The following is a 14,665-nucleotide window of genomic DNA, read 5'->3' on the forward strand; positions in this document are numbered from 1 at the left end:
AGGGAGGCAACAAACCATCCTGGAGTCACGTTTACGGCCACAGAAACGCCTGTCTGAGCCAAATTTAAAAGCACAAATTTGTATTGTACCTTAGTACTGTCTAAGGTACAATACAAATTTGTGCTTTTAAATTTGGCTCATTATTTTTGAAATGCCTGTTTTTGCTGGAACTTTTGGGAGGGTGCATGTTTGGCACCACCTTTAATTAAATCCTTTATTAATCATAAAACAAATAAATGGATAACTTTGCTTATTATGCTTTAAAAAAACACAGCACGAGTACAGCAAATCACTTACAAAGCCAAGTTTACATTTGCTCATTGCATAAATACATTTGGGTCACATTCTATGTTACAAATAGATTTTGCCACAAGACAAGTCATTTGTTATTCTGATCTCTGCTTTACCTGTAGCACATATCATTTGCTGTGTGTCATGAAACAGGGGACTAGGAGGATAGAAAGACTAAGGTAATGCAAAATCCAGTTGGCTCCAAAGGAATTTTGTTATTCTATAAGAGCATGCAACCACCTCACAATTCCTATTTTCCGGTGGAATTCTGACTACATAAAAAAATATTTAAAAAAAAAAGATTGTCATTTATAGTGCCAATTAAAAAACCCAAGTTTTTCAGTCTCTATTTTTAGCATCAAAAAAGGGTGAAAAAGGATTTTAAAAAATTAGATCCCCAAAAATCCAGATAAATTTGACAAAAAGCACTACTTACTTGGAACATTGCTAAAATTTAAGAAAACAGTAAAGGAAATTTAAAAATTGTTTAATTGATAAAAACAGAATTACTGAGAGAACAAATGGGCTTCTGGAGAGCAAGTGTTGAGGACTATGCTGAGGGTTGATCTTTGTAAAAGGACCAGGCATGATAGGCTTAATGACAGCCTCCTGTTGTTAAAGCTTCTTACAGTCTGAGACAGGGCCCATTTTGCTGTTTCTGAACTTCAAAGAGCCAGTCAAACACAATTGTTTTAACGATTGTACGAAAATCTGGAAGAGCTTCAGTCTTGTGCAAATCAGTGGAAACATTTTTATTAATGAAAGAAATCACAATGCTAATTTAAACAGCCAGTTAGTGTGTTACAGCACATTTGAACTACTTGGTTTGAAAAACAGCACGCACTAGCTTGTCTTCACTGCATTTAAAGATTTCTGAAGATAATAAGCTCTCTAATTAGATTGCTCAATGCACTTGGTGCTGTCCGGGAAGGAAAGTTCAGGGCAATCGAAGATATTATTGGAAAATACAGTCAGATGACTAGACAACGAGCAAAGACACATCAAATAAAACATGGAGCCACTGTACGAATACAGATTTATAAAAAATAAATTCACTTAAAAGCCAACATTGCCATTTCCAAAACTAGTGTCTTTTCTTTACCACTGTATACATATGAACTCTCCCCAATCCCTTGACCTGTTTATAACACTTTTACTCTGCAGGAAATCAAGATTGCTAACGGCTCATTTAATATGGTGAGGTAGTTTTTTTTTTAAACCCCATTTCTATTGCTAAGTAGGTAAACACGAATTCAGTCTTTCAGACAGATGACAATTTCGCATTGAAAGGTCATCGACCTGAAACTTTAACTCTGTTTCTCTCTCCACTGATGCTGCCTGACCTGCTGAGTGTTTTCCAGCATTTTCTGTTTTTATTTCCGATTTCCAGCAGCCGCAGTTTCTTTTGCTTTTAATCCTTTAATAGTCATCCGTATAAAAATGATCAAGAATGATCTCAAAAGTCATGCTTTACATTATTTTGGAAATGCAAACTCATAATTACTGTTGTAGCCTGTCCTTACACTTCAGGAATTGTACAGATTATCTTCATCTGATGAATGCTGGAAGTTTTCTCCAGTCAGACTGCACCATGCTGGGAACTGTAGACATGGGTGCTTGCTGGCAGCTGTAGTTGTCTCTTCAGCTGACAGACTTACATCTTTGGGAAGACCATTAACTCTAGACCTAGACTTCTCAGAAAGGTACATGCCAGAGATGGAAAACATTGCAGAAAATACTATTGTATACTTAAGTTTGATTTTTCTTTTGCAAATTTTGTAATTATTTATGTCCTTATGTTACAAACTTAATTTCCAGTAATAAAATTTCTCAACCAGTAAGATAGATTGTGAGGCAAAAAAGCTTTTCAAAAAAATATTTGAAGTGATTTCACATTAGGACCTTCTTTTTGAACGTGCTGATTGCTACATGTTAATTAGCACATTCCATACCTGTTCAGTTGTGATTTGCTGCTGTGTTACAAATAGGAAATTTCAACCAATAAAATGCAACTGTGGCACATAAATTTGCATAAATACACGATGCAGGAAATAAATTACACATGCACATAGTCTCCCCTACCCCATGGCATTGCTCATGGTGAGCTGGAGGATAACGCTGTTTTATAACAACACCGATGAGTTACCATCAGGACCACTGATTTAGTGACTGAATATATCAAATTCTGTTTTTATTACCAGAATACTTTGGAATTTTTAAACCAGTGACCTGTGAATTGAATTCCATGATTCTGTCCACTTTTCCCCATGAAAATTGTAGCTCGGTGGCTTGGTTATTATAAGTTAGCTATTTGCTCAGTTTTTGCATCTGTCGTCTTGAGCCCGGCTCAATGGTAGCACTCTCACCCGGCTCAATGGTAGCACTCTCACCCGGCTCAATGGTAGCACTCTCACCCGGCTCAATGGTAGCACTCTCACCCGGCTCAATGGTAGCACTCTCACCCGAGTCAGAAGGTTGTGGGTTCAAGCTGATACTCCAGCGTAGTACTGTTAGAGTGCTGCATTGTTAGAGATGTTGTCTTTCAAACTAGATATTAAACCGAGTCAGTTGGATGTAAAAGATTTTTTTTGAATCAATATCATTAAGATAGATTAACTGCTCATACATTTGATTTGCTGTTTGTGGGACCTTGCTGCACACGAATTGGCTGCTGCATCTGCCTACAAAATAACAGTACCTATACTTCCCAAAGTACTTTTCAGCAAACAAATTCGTTTTTGATGTGCTGAAGACATGAAAGGCAATATATAAATGCAAGTTATTTATTCATACCTGGGGAAAGGTGTGGGTTCAGCAGCACTGGGTGGGGTCCTATGATTTTTCAGCACTGGATGAATGGGTGGGAAAAGGTGATACTGTGGAGTTTGGAAGCCAAGCAGTTGGGGTCCTGGGGTTTGGCTGTACTGAGCGAGGTTCCCATAGTTTGGCAGCAATAAATGTGTTTTTGGGGTTTGGGATCCTTGAAGCAGGGGTTCTTGGGGTTTGGCAGCTCTGTGAAGGTAGAATAAAGGGTTAACTCAGTGGAGGAATGGGTCGGTGGGGTGGTGGGGGCGGGAAAGAGAATTACTTCCTCAACCTATATAAATAAGATAGTCACTAATAAATCCAATAGGGAACTCAGGAGAAACTTCTTTACTCAGAGAGTGGTTAGAATGTGGAAGTCACTACCACAAGAAATAGTTGAGGCGAACAGCATAGATGCATTTAAGGGGATGCTAAATAAGTACATGAGGGAGAAATGAAGAGGATATGCTGCTAAGATTCGATGAAGTGGGGTGAGAGGAGCCTTGTGTGGAGCATAAACACCAGCATGGATCAGTTGGGCCGAATGGCCTGTTTCTGAGCTGTACATTCTATGTAAATCTATGTATTCCTGGACTGAAGTCAGTTTTCTGCACTATTTCCAATTTTGTACTGTATTTGCCAACTGCGGTTACACTTATAGCATAAGGCAAACAAAGACAGCTGGCTTTGGGCCAAGAACGTATCAGGGCATCAGACAGGCCAAAGATGGGTTGAGTTGAGCCTGATGGACCTAACAGGCTGAGAATAGGTCAGGTAGGGGTGGGTGGGATAGGATGGGATGGGATGGGCCGGGCCAGGCTAGGCCAGTCAGGACACACAGAAGACTCCAGGCTGGCAAGGATTGTCTTTTTGAAAAAACAATCTTCCTATGCTGTTGCTCATGGAAATGCTAGGGAGCCAGAAAGTAGATGCTTGGCAAACAAAAAAACAGCAGCCTTAGGCTTCTGACAGAGGTTAGGCATGAGTGGAAAAAAAAACTTAATAGATACATTTCTAAAAAAAGTTGGGAAATTTCATGTGGTAAGTTGTAATATTATCGGGAAAAATTGAATTTTTTTTCAAATTTTTCCATTTTTACTGCTTGTTATATTGGTGACAGACCAACGCAGTGAACATCCTACTTATTTTCCAGTAAGTGATTTATCACAATTCAGAGTTGGCAGATCTGGCTAAGCTCATCTATATAGGGCAGGGAATAAAGATAAGAGACTATGTTTATAGACACTAGTCTAGCTGAACAGAGAAAGGTATTGGGAAAAAGCCTGAACTATCATTAATAGGAATGGGGGTACAGGGGGTTATCAGAGTGGCTGAAAGGTAGAAAAAAAGATAGGAGTAAAAGAAGTTTCTCAGACTGGAAAAATGTGGGGAGGGGTCTGCATTGGGATCATTCTTATTTACTACACAAATGATCTGGACTTACGAATTGAGAGAACAATATTGGGTGTGGGTGTGGGTGGCAAATTACTACAAGGATTGAGAAAGATAAGCCTGCAGGATGGGCAGAAAAGTGGGAGATGCAGTTAAATGTAGAAAATGTGAAATAATACATTTTGGTAGCAAGAACAGAGAAACTTGAAAATGCAGTAGAGGGACTTGTGTACAAATATACAGGTCTTTAAAAAGTGGCAGCATAAATAGACAAGGCCATAAAAAAACAAAAGGAATCAAGAGGCACAGAATACAAAAATAAGGAGGTAATTTGAACTTGTACGAGACTTAAGTTAGGCTGCAACTGAGTATTGTGTACAGTTTTAGGCAGCCCCAATATAGGAAAGATATAAAAGCAGCATGGATTCACTACATTAGTACGGATAAGGGATTACAGTTAGGAAGAAAGACTTAAGAAATTGGGGCCTTTTCACTAGAGCTGAGAAGGCTAAAAAGAGTGATCTGATAAGAGGCCTTCACGATCCTGATTGTGTAAATAGTGATGAGTATTTCACTGGTCGGCGAAACATTAACCAGAATGTACAAGTTTAAGATGGTTAGAAAATATTCTTTACACAGAGGGTGATTTGATAGAAAATTCTTTGCCACACTTGTTGAAGCAGGGTCTCTAAATACATTGTAACGGTAGACAGTTGTTTAAAAAGTGAGAAATATTAGAGCGCTGGGTGATGAGCAGGTGTGAGATTAACCAGATAGCTCAGGAGGAAAACACCAGCAACACAGACATGATGTGCTGAATGGCCTCGTTCTTGACTCCTCAACTACTGTAAACAGACTGCTTCTATCTAACCTGCCCGTCATTTCATAATTTTAAGCATTTCTAGCATATCGCCTGTAATTTGTGCTGTTCTACTGTTATATTCTATACCTCACGATAAACCCTACAATTCCATTAGCTTTTTTTAAAAAAAGCCTTATCAACCCGAGAAGCTGTCCTGTGAACCTGTATCCCAAGTCACTCTGTTCTCCACAAAACTGAGTCTACTTCCATTCAGAGTATAACTACTGCTGTTATTTTTTAAAATCAAAATGCATCACCTCACACTTACTGGCCTTGAATGCCATCTGCCACTTTTTAAACCTATTCCACCATCTTATCAGTATCCCTTTGGTCTTCTAAAGTATTAACTATACCTCCTAGTTTGGGGTCATCTGCAAATTTAAACAAAACCCTCTAGGCTCTATATAGATAAACATGGTGAACAGCAGCAGTCCCAGAACTGAACCACGTGGGACATCACTACTCACTTCCAACCATGCTGAAAACTGCCCTTAATTCCTACACTCTGTATAAGGTGCTTAAAGTGTTTACCATCACCTGTCATCACTCCCATTATGATCTACAGACTAACACATGGATTTACTGGATTTCATCAATATTTAAAAAGATAGAGGAAATTCAGATGCAAGTCACTTACGTCCATTTTTATGCTACACCTAAATTTCCTCGATCTTTTATGCCACTTCTGTGAAAGTTCTGCTGCACAGTAACATAGCTCCATGTAAAAGCGCAGCACGTGCAAATATCCTGAATTTATGCCAGTTCTGAACAGGCTGTAAATTTACGCCTAAAATTTAAGAAGCAACAGGACCCAAAGTTACATTTCTGATTTTATGGTGTCTTCTGAAGCATTTTAAAAAAAAATTCTGCCTCTCTGAAACCTACAATGTATTTTCTGTATCTTTATGGCATCAAAATAATTTGCATTAAAAATAGAAAAACTTTGATGATTGCATTTCTTAAACATGCTGTGCCTAATGCGCATAAACAATGGCTTCAAACTTTAATTTTTATGCATAAAGAGAGACTTAAAAGGAATATGGCATAAGTTTGCCGCTTTCTTCGGGCTCCGATTGTTTAAGCTGATTTTCACTTGTTTTGCATAAGCTTTCGGCGTAAGCTAGTATTGGCATAACTCGCCAATGGGAGGATCGGTGTAACTGGAAAGTTACGCCATTTCAGGAAATTCCAGGTCTTAAAAAGGCACTGTGCTGGCTCCTAGGGAAACAAGTATGATGGTGCATTGCACATTGAGATGGTGATATAGCCTTTCCCGTGCAGGATAGGATACAGACAAATAGTTTTGGATGAGCTGAAGTTTTCAGAGGGTACAGGGCAGGAGGCCAGCCAACATAGCTTTAGATTAGTTAAATCTGGAGGTGACAAAGGCACAGATGAGAGTTTCAGCAGCAGGACTGAGGCAGAAGATAGACATAGGGAGGTGGAGGCATGGAATTGGCGAGGATATGGGGTTAGAAGCTCAGCGACAGGGACCGGACACAATGCCTTTGGTCTTCCCAATGTTTTGTTGGAGGAAATTCCCGCTCATCCAAGACATGTCGGACAAGCAGTCTGACAACACAGAGGCCGTGAAGGGGTCGAGAGAGGTGGTGGAAAGGTAGAACTCAGCTTTGTCAACATACGTGCTGAAGCTGACCCTATGTCTGCAGATGATGCTGTCAAAGGGCAACATGTGAATGAGGAAGGGGCTAAGGACAAATCCTTGTGGGACTCAGGAGGCAATAGTGCAGGGGTGGGAAGAGAAGCCATTGCTGGAAATATTAACAGTGGAACCAAACGAAGGCAGTCCAGTTCCACTGAGCTGGAGAACGATGGTATAATCGAATGAGCCAAAAACTACATAGAAGTCGAGGAAACATAACATGAAGTCTGTCATCAACAGGCCTCTCCATGTAGCAATAATACGTAGGGACATCTTCCCCGCAGAATTGTGGTATAATGATCTTAAATTTACCGATTACATATTATACATTTTTAATTTGCTGATTATTGGTAGAGCCAGCGTTTTCAATTCTACCAGCAATTCCAAATAAGAAATACCACTAATAAGAACCCATATCATGATTGAATGAATGATTTGTCAACACCCCTGACGACTTATTCTGGTTGCATCTTTAAACTTGAAAAAATATTTTTTTCCCCAATTATCTTGATCTATTAGAAACGCTAAATAAATCTTTCACGCAGCACAGTCGAAAAATAACCATTTCAGTTCATAGCTGACGATATTGCAGGAATCCTCACGCTCTGTTCCTATTCAATTGATGAAATATGGATTGCGCATATATCTTCAATTGGGGGCAAACATAATCACCTCTCTTTGCATATTAAAGACTGCAGCACAACTACATCATGAGCAAACATAAAATGTACTGGGTGGTCAATGGATTCGAATCAATCAACGCCGCTAAACTACTTTAAAAATGCATCGCGCCGTTCCGGGGAGAGGATAAAAAACGCACCTTTTACCATACGATTCACATAAATATTTGCATTTAATCTCAATGTTATCTCCAAAAAAGGGTTTTTAAAGCACCCGAGCGAGATGCCCGTATTGGCGACACCGGGCGCGCACACGACCGAACGCGATGTGCCCGGGACGCTGTCACTCCGGGATGAAAGGAGCGCGCCGACCCCGATTGTTACATTTCACCGTCCGCGTTCGAGCGAAAAAACAAACAAACAAACAGTCACATTCGAAACAGCGCCATCGGCCTTGTGACGTCACAGTGATCGACTTGAAACCCGACCAGTCGAGAACGTCCCGACGGCGCCGAACGTTCGGAAATGGAACGCCGAGACGCCCGAGGCTCCAATCACGCGTGCGCGTGGGCGGGACGTCGGGAGTCCCCAGCGCTGAGCTCGAGCGAAGCGTTTGCGTCTGGAGTTGACTTGGAAAACGCCCTTTAACCGTTTCCGGGCTCCTTTCACGTTGCAGCGCAGACAGTGGGGGGGGAGAGAGAGAGAGAAAACAATATATAGAGACCGTTGTGTGGGGTGCAAAAACAAACATTTAGCAACGGCAAGTAGTGTGAAAGGAAAAGGGAGAGAATGAAAATGGCCTTACCGTTTGCGGCCGACATTGTGAGTTTAGTGACACCCTGAGACGGGCTGGTTGCAGAGTTTCTGCCCTTGCACTGTTTCCGTCCTTTTTTTCCAGACGCCGCTCGAATGGCGCTTTAACGGAAGAGAGACACTCAACAAAAACCCCTTTGTACACTCCGTCCAATGACAGCGACGCGACGCGAAGGCAACACTGCGCAGCCGTTAACTCCCAACCGACGGAACTGGACGGGCTCAGAGGGAACAACGCACAAAAAATCACCCTCCCTCCCCCCCCAGACTGGAGGAACGCACCGGCCTGTCTGCACCGACAGGCCGCTGTCCCAAAATCGTCTTTATTAACCAGCAAAAACCATAGATTGCAAAGGAACGCTTGAGGCAAGCGCGCTGCCGAGTAATTCTAATCCACCCATTGCGGAACAGTGTCAAAGCGTCTCACTGCGGCCGCAACTCTGTGTTGACATTTGTGCTGGAGATAAAAGGGGCGCGGACAAACGTTTGCGGCGTTAGTAGCGCCAGGAAATAGAACTAATAAACTTTAGCAGCCATAGATTATTCAAACTAATCTCGAGTATGCGGGCATAAGATGATCTCATTCTCTCTCAATGGCAACATACTAAATTGCTGAAACTAGGTGGTTAAAAGTTTATTGCAGAAATTAATGCAAAATTCCACTTCTGGGACAGTTGGAACAACTGGACTGTTATGGACCGCAGTGTGGATCAGGGGACAGGTTCGTTTCAGAATCAATAATAATAAACTTATCAGTATATTTTTAATTCACATGTACACGCTTCTTTCCCTTAGCAAAAGAACAGAAAAATATATACTGTCGTTATGACCTGATCAATAACATATCTCCAGCCTCCACACAAGGTGTATCGTGAAAACATCCCCTACTGGAATGTAATTTTGGAATCTTTACCATTCTTTACAAAATCACAAGAGAATTGCAGATGAGGTAGGCCATTCAGCCCATCTTAATTCATCTATCCAGAAAGACCATACAGTGCTTCTGTTTCAGCTTCCATGGTTCCTCCATGTATTGATCACTCTTTGTGTGAAGAAGTACTTCCTGATATATCAGTCTTAAATTTACCTATGACTAATTTGGACCTGTCATCTTGTCTTACTTTTGCAATTTAACAAAGTACTATGGGCGAGAAATTGGGCCGTGTAGGGCCCGTTGTTTCGGCCCTACGCAGCCTACCGAAGTGCCAAGATGGTGTCTTGGCTGCACACGTACATTTCTAGTGTGATGGTATAGGTATTAGCACGTGCAAATACCGGACCCCGGCAGCGTGTAAAGTAAGGACAAAACGGATACAATCAGCATGCAACGCTGATTTAAAGTGATAGACACCATTTTGGAACTTAATACTCCACTCAACGCACTGTCTTAACTACGATCATCTGAACATGGCTTAGAGTGCTTGGAGGACCCCCCCCCCCACCAGTGCTATTTAAAGGGACCATGCAGGATTTACAGATTAGTGGCTGGATTATTGCTTTGGCTGCTGATGCATTTGTAACTGTTTTTGGAGGTTTCCTAGACTTGCATACTAGGACATGGGAACATAGCCTAACATTTAGAGCAAGGACATGTAGGAGTGAAGTTAGGAAATGCTTCTACATGTAAAGGGTGGGAGAAGTTGGAACCCTTCTGCAAACGGCAGCTGATGCTAGCTCAATTGTGAATTCTAAATCTGAGATTGATAGATTTCTGTGAATTAAGGGTATGGGGCTAAGGCGGGTATATGGAGTTAGGTCACAGGTTCACCATGATCTCATTGAATGGCGGATCAGGCTCGAGGGGCTAAATGCCACTGCCACTTGCTGCCTCCTGTTATGTGCCACCTTCTGCAAGCAAGTAGGACGTGTGCCTGGGTAATGTGCCTGTCATGGTTGAATAGCTGCCAGTGTGTGTGGCCTGAGAGTTGTGGGTGGGTAGCTTGCAACAGTGATAATGTGTAAGGGTGAGAGGAAGCATCTGATTGGAAGAGTTGAGTACTGATTTTAAAAGAGTTAGTTGGTATGTGGGGGATGGGGGGTGCAGTGCATGGTGCAGTTGGTAGGAGACGCCACTTGACAGTTGACCTCACTCACCTTGACCATTCGTGTCAAAGCATTGAACTTCTTCCTGCACTGCATCCATGTTCGTGGTGCTGTGCGCCTGGCATTGACTTCGTTCCCCGCTGCCTCCCATTGCTTTTTGGGTATATGTCTGGAGGGTCTTTTGCCTCCCCCCGCAGATATAGGATGTCCTTCTGTCCACCTCTTACCTCTTGCACCAAGGTCTCTAGTGCATCAATGGCGAACCTTGGTGCATGCACTCTTGCAGGCATGGTACCAACTCAGATCGATAGATTGGTGAGGTCTGGCATGCAGATTGGAGGATGTGGGGTTTAGTAGTGCGCAGCCTTTATACAATGTTTTAACATAACTCATCAGTGTGTAAACATAGGGACGGGACCTGCATCTGTGTTTTACATGTGCGATGTCTGATCTCCGTTCAGACTCCATGCAGACAGCAGATTGTTATTTTCAGCAAATAACAGGTACCGGCTACCTTTAAGAGATTTTAAAAGACATCCTCCCTTTAAGAGATTGGGGTTCCCCCTGCTGGTGGAAAGTGTGCATTGACTTGAATCAACATGCAAGGCCTAGATTTCAACACTGCTTGAAGGTGAGTACTGAGGCCGGACGAAGTTCTCGTCCTTCCTGTGCAGGGGCCGTTGGGTGCGGGTTAATAGCAGGTCGTGCTACCCGTGCCCAATTATAGGCCTTACCCAATTTTATTTCCCCCCCTACATTCCAGACTTACCCTCTCCATTTGCTTAACTAGCTTGTGTATAAAATCACGTCTTAGATGCTTTCTTTCTAGGCTGAAAAATCCAAGTTTCTCTGGTCTTTCCATAGAACGGAGGCATTTTTTTTCTCGATGTGGAGATGCCGGTGATGGACTGGGGTTGACAAGTGTAAGGAATCTTACAACACCAGGTTATAGTCCAACTGTTTTATTTGAAAATCACAAGCTTTCGGAGGCTTTCTCCTTCGTCAGGTGAGTGTGGGATTCGGATTCCATGGAAGGTTACCGCATTTATAGTCAGAGAACAATACCTGGTGATTACAGATAATCTTTCCAACTGCCCGTTGTCAAGGCAATCAAAGTGTTCAGACAGAGTGATGTTACCTACAGGACCACCGAATACTATAAATGCGGCAACCTTCCATGGAATCCGAATCCCACACTCACCTGAGGAAGGAGAAAGCCTCCGAAAGCTTGTGATTTTCAAATGAAACAGTTGGACTATAACCTGGTGTTGTAAGATTCCTTACATTTTTTTTCTCAGCAACAAGGACTCCACACAATGTGAAGTCTGACCAGAGTACTGTACAGTTTAATCACGACTCCCTCTCACTTATATTTAACTTTTAGCTAAGTAGTTCAACATTTCTGCTCTGCATTGGTTGGACAAGTTGTGTGTCGAGTCTACTAAGACACCTGTGGTCTCTTTCAACCACTTCCTTAGCTATTTTAAAACCATTCATAGAGTACTTTGACAAATTCCTCTGAGAAAAGGAATGCCACAGATTTCAGGTCTGCTTTAGATATACTATTAGATATCGCATCACCTGCCTCTCTTGTAAGTGGATCCTGCATCCTGCATGATGGGGAGTTTACCTTTACTGCCCTATCCCTAATCATACGATCGTGTGGCTGGGGGCTGCAATAATAAAACTCAGCGAGAAATGAACTGGACCCTGTAACCTGTGTGCTCGTCTCCTGTCTTCAAAAAGGCGGACTGATTATCACTTTGGTGAGACGGGGCCAATGAGAAACCAAGGAGTCGGTTTATTTTACAGATTACATGTGACTGAACAGAGTAATAAATCTTGAACTTTAACTTACTCCATGATGCTTCCTGTATCATGTAAAACAAAGCAAGTAACACTATCTGTTAGCAGGCTAGAACACACACTTTTAACTTTTCTCTGGCTAGTTGGCCGTATTCTTCTAGGAGGGACCTTTGACCCTCTACGGTTTTCTTTCCCTTGCCAGCTCTAGCAGACAGAGCCCCCAGACTGGGTGTTTCTGTCCTTTTTTAGTTCATGACTGCACAGGAAACCAGCAGCCTGACCTCTGACCCTGACCCTGTCCGAGGGTTGACCCGGTAGGGCTGCCTGTTAAACTGGTCAACAGCACCAGGTTGGGTGGGGGAGAGAAACTATCCCCTGCTGTTTGCAAATGAATAGGGCATTCCAATCCCCAATGTTCGAACCTTTGCTGGGATGTTTCTCAACACTCCATTGTCTCAAGTAATTTGGATTGTCCAGCTACTGTGTGGGATTTTAATCCCTTATGAGCTAAGTTTAACTTAATAGTGACATGTTAATAAAAATCATACAAAGATCTTTGCTTGACAAAATAGAAATTCTACAACTTGACAACTACTTTTCCAGTTACAGGCTACAAGTTGCTAGTTGGTTATGATTGTGACGAGTCATAAAGAAAGACTTGGATTTATACAGTGCCATTCACCTCAGAACTTCCCAAAAGGGTTTTACAGTCAATTAAGTATTTTTACAAGTGCAGTCACTGTTATAATGTAGGAAATGTGGCAGCCAATTTCCACACAGTAAGGTCCCACAAACAGCAATGCGATAATGACCAGATAATCTGTTCTTTGGTTTTGGTTGAGGGATTCGTATTGGCCAGGACACTGAGGAGAACTCCCCTGCTCTTCTTCATAGTGCCATGGATGTTTTACGTCCATCTGAGAGGACCTCGGTTTAACGTGTCATCCAAGAGAAAACACCTCCAACAGTGCAGCGCTCCCTCAATACTGCAATGGAGTGTCAGCCTGGATTTTGTGCTCAAGTCTCTGGAGTGGGACTTGAACTCACAACCCACTGAATCAGAGGCGAGAGTCATGAGCAGCCATTGGCTCTAAAGTTTGCTTGATTGTTGCAGGGAGCCAGAAAGGAATTCCCCCGAGTTTTCCTGAATTGAATACAGGTTTTTTTCTTTATCTTACTTCTCCCAGCAATTGCGTGTGTGACAAGTGAAACTATGCATTGGACATTTTGCATTGCTTATTTTTAATCACAGTCAACTGGCTCCTGTGCCTCGTTGAAATGGAGACCGACATCATGGAGGAAGAAAGGTAACAAATGCTGAAACACAATGCCAAAAATGCACTAAATGGCCAGATTTGTATTTGAAGGTTAAAGTGCCTGATCCCCCTGTAACACTGCGAGTTTGCACTTTTGATTGGATGGGGGAGGCTTGATGTGCCTGATGGTCTTCTCTTACCCTTTATTTCATAGGAACAAGAGTAGGCCATTCAGCCCCTCGCACCTGTTCTGCCATTCAATGAGATCATGGCTAATCTGGATCCTAACTCCATTTACCTGCCTTGGTCGTATGTAGTCCTGAGTGGAAGGACAGCTGTCATTATGCCTGTAGTACCCACAAACTCATACTTGTATCTAATCAGTTATATGTAGAGGTTCAGTGCAGAGGCTGCAGCTCGCTTCACAAATTGAAGGGCCTTCAGTGAAACTTTTAGTTATATTTTACTTCAACATTGTTCATTTTTGGTTACCCGATGTGCAGAGCACGCAGGTCAGACAACTTCCTGTTCTGGGCTTAGCCAGGTGAGGCATTCAGAAATGTGAGAAATGTAGAATGTGTAAAATCACTGGAATCCTTATCCATGTTTCCATCTTTAGCGCATGTAATGCTGACCTTAAAGTACTGGTATGGTGTATTTGTTTGAAGGCAAGGCTCAGGCTTACTGATCGTTGATTTTGAGATGAAAACCCTTCTGGATGGCAAGATTATGCAGCGCACCACAAACATTCTGTATGCTGATTTATACTATTCAAGACACCGAGATTGCACGTTTGCTGTATGAGGGGTTGTGTTGATTTGTGTTGCTGGGTGTATCGATATGTATTGGCATTTGTGGCTTGCACAGCAGGATCATGTGTCATATTTTCAGATTGTAGTTCAAATTCCCACAACATTGTAGTTGGTCATCGAGTCCAAATGCTGTATGAAAAAAACTAAACAATGAGCAGTTATCAAAAGTTACATATAAAGAGAAGAGTTAATTAAATCATTCAAAATATTCTTTGAAAATCCTTTCAGCTGCCATCTTGCTTTCTCTACAAAGCTGAGACTACTGGAAACAAAGTTTGGAACATAATAAAGGCATAAAATAT

General features: G+C 42.0%; 1 protein-coding gene across 3 annotated transcripts in view; it reads right to left on the bottom strand.

The window, feature by feature from the left end:
- Positions 1 to 8,633, bottom strand: part of LOC137327155 (uncharacterized) — a 55,673-nt gene extending 47,040 nt beyond the window's left edge. The window contains exons 1-2 of one of the 3 annotated variants that reach the window (XM_067992669.1): positions 8,439 to 8,633; positions 7,834 to 8,295 (exon numbers count right to left, since the gene is read on the bottom strand). In XM_067992669.1, the coding sequence (XP_067848770.1) occupies positions 7,834 to 7,843 (10 nt within the window). In that variant the 5' untranslated portion in view covers positions 7,844 to 8,295; positions 8,439 to 8,633. Of the gene's footprint in view, positions 1 to 3,084; positions 3,304 to 7,833; positions 8,296 to 8,438 lie in introns of all 3 variants that reach the window. The other 2 variants (XM_067992670.1, XM_067992668.1) reach the window with 2 other exon arrangements.
- Positions 8,634 to 14,665: the final 6,032 nt, after the last annotated feature.

This window comes from Heptranchias perlo, chromosome 11 (genome assembly GCF_035084215.1).
Source record: "Heptranchias perlo isolate sHepPer1 chromosome 11, sHepPer1.hap1, whole genome shotgun sequence".
Taxonomy (NCBI): Eukaryota; Metazoa; Chordata; class Chondrichthyes; order Hexanchiformes; family Hexanchidae; genus Heptranchias; species Heptranchias perlo.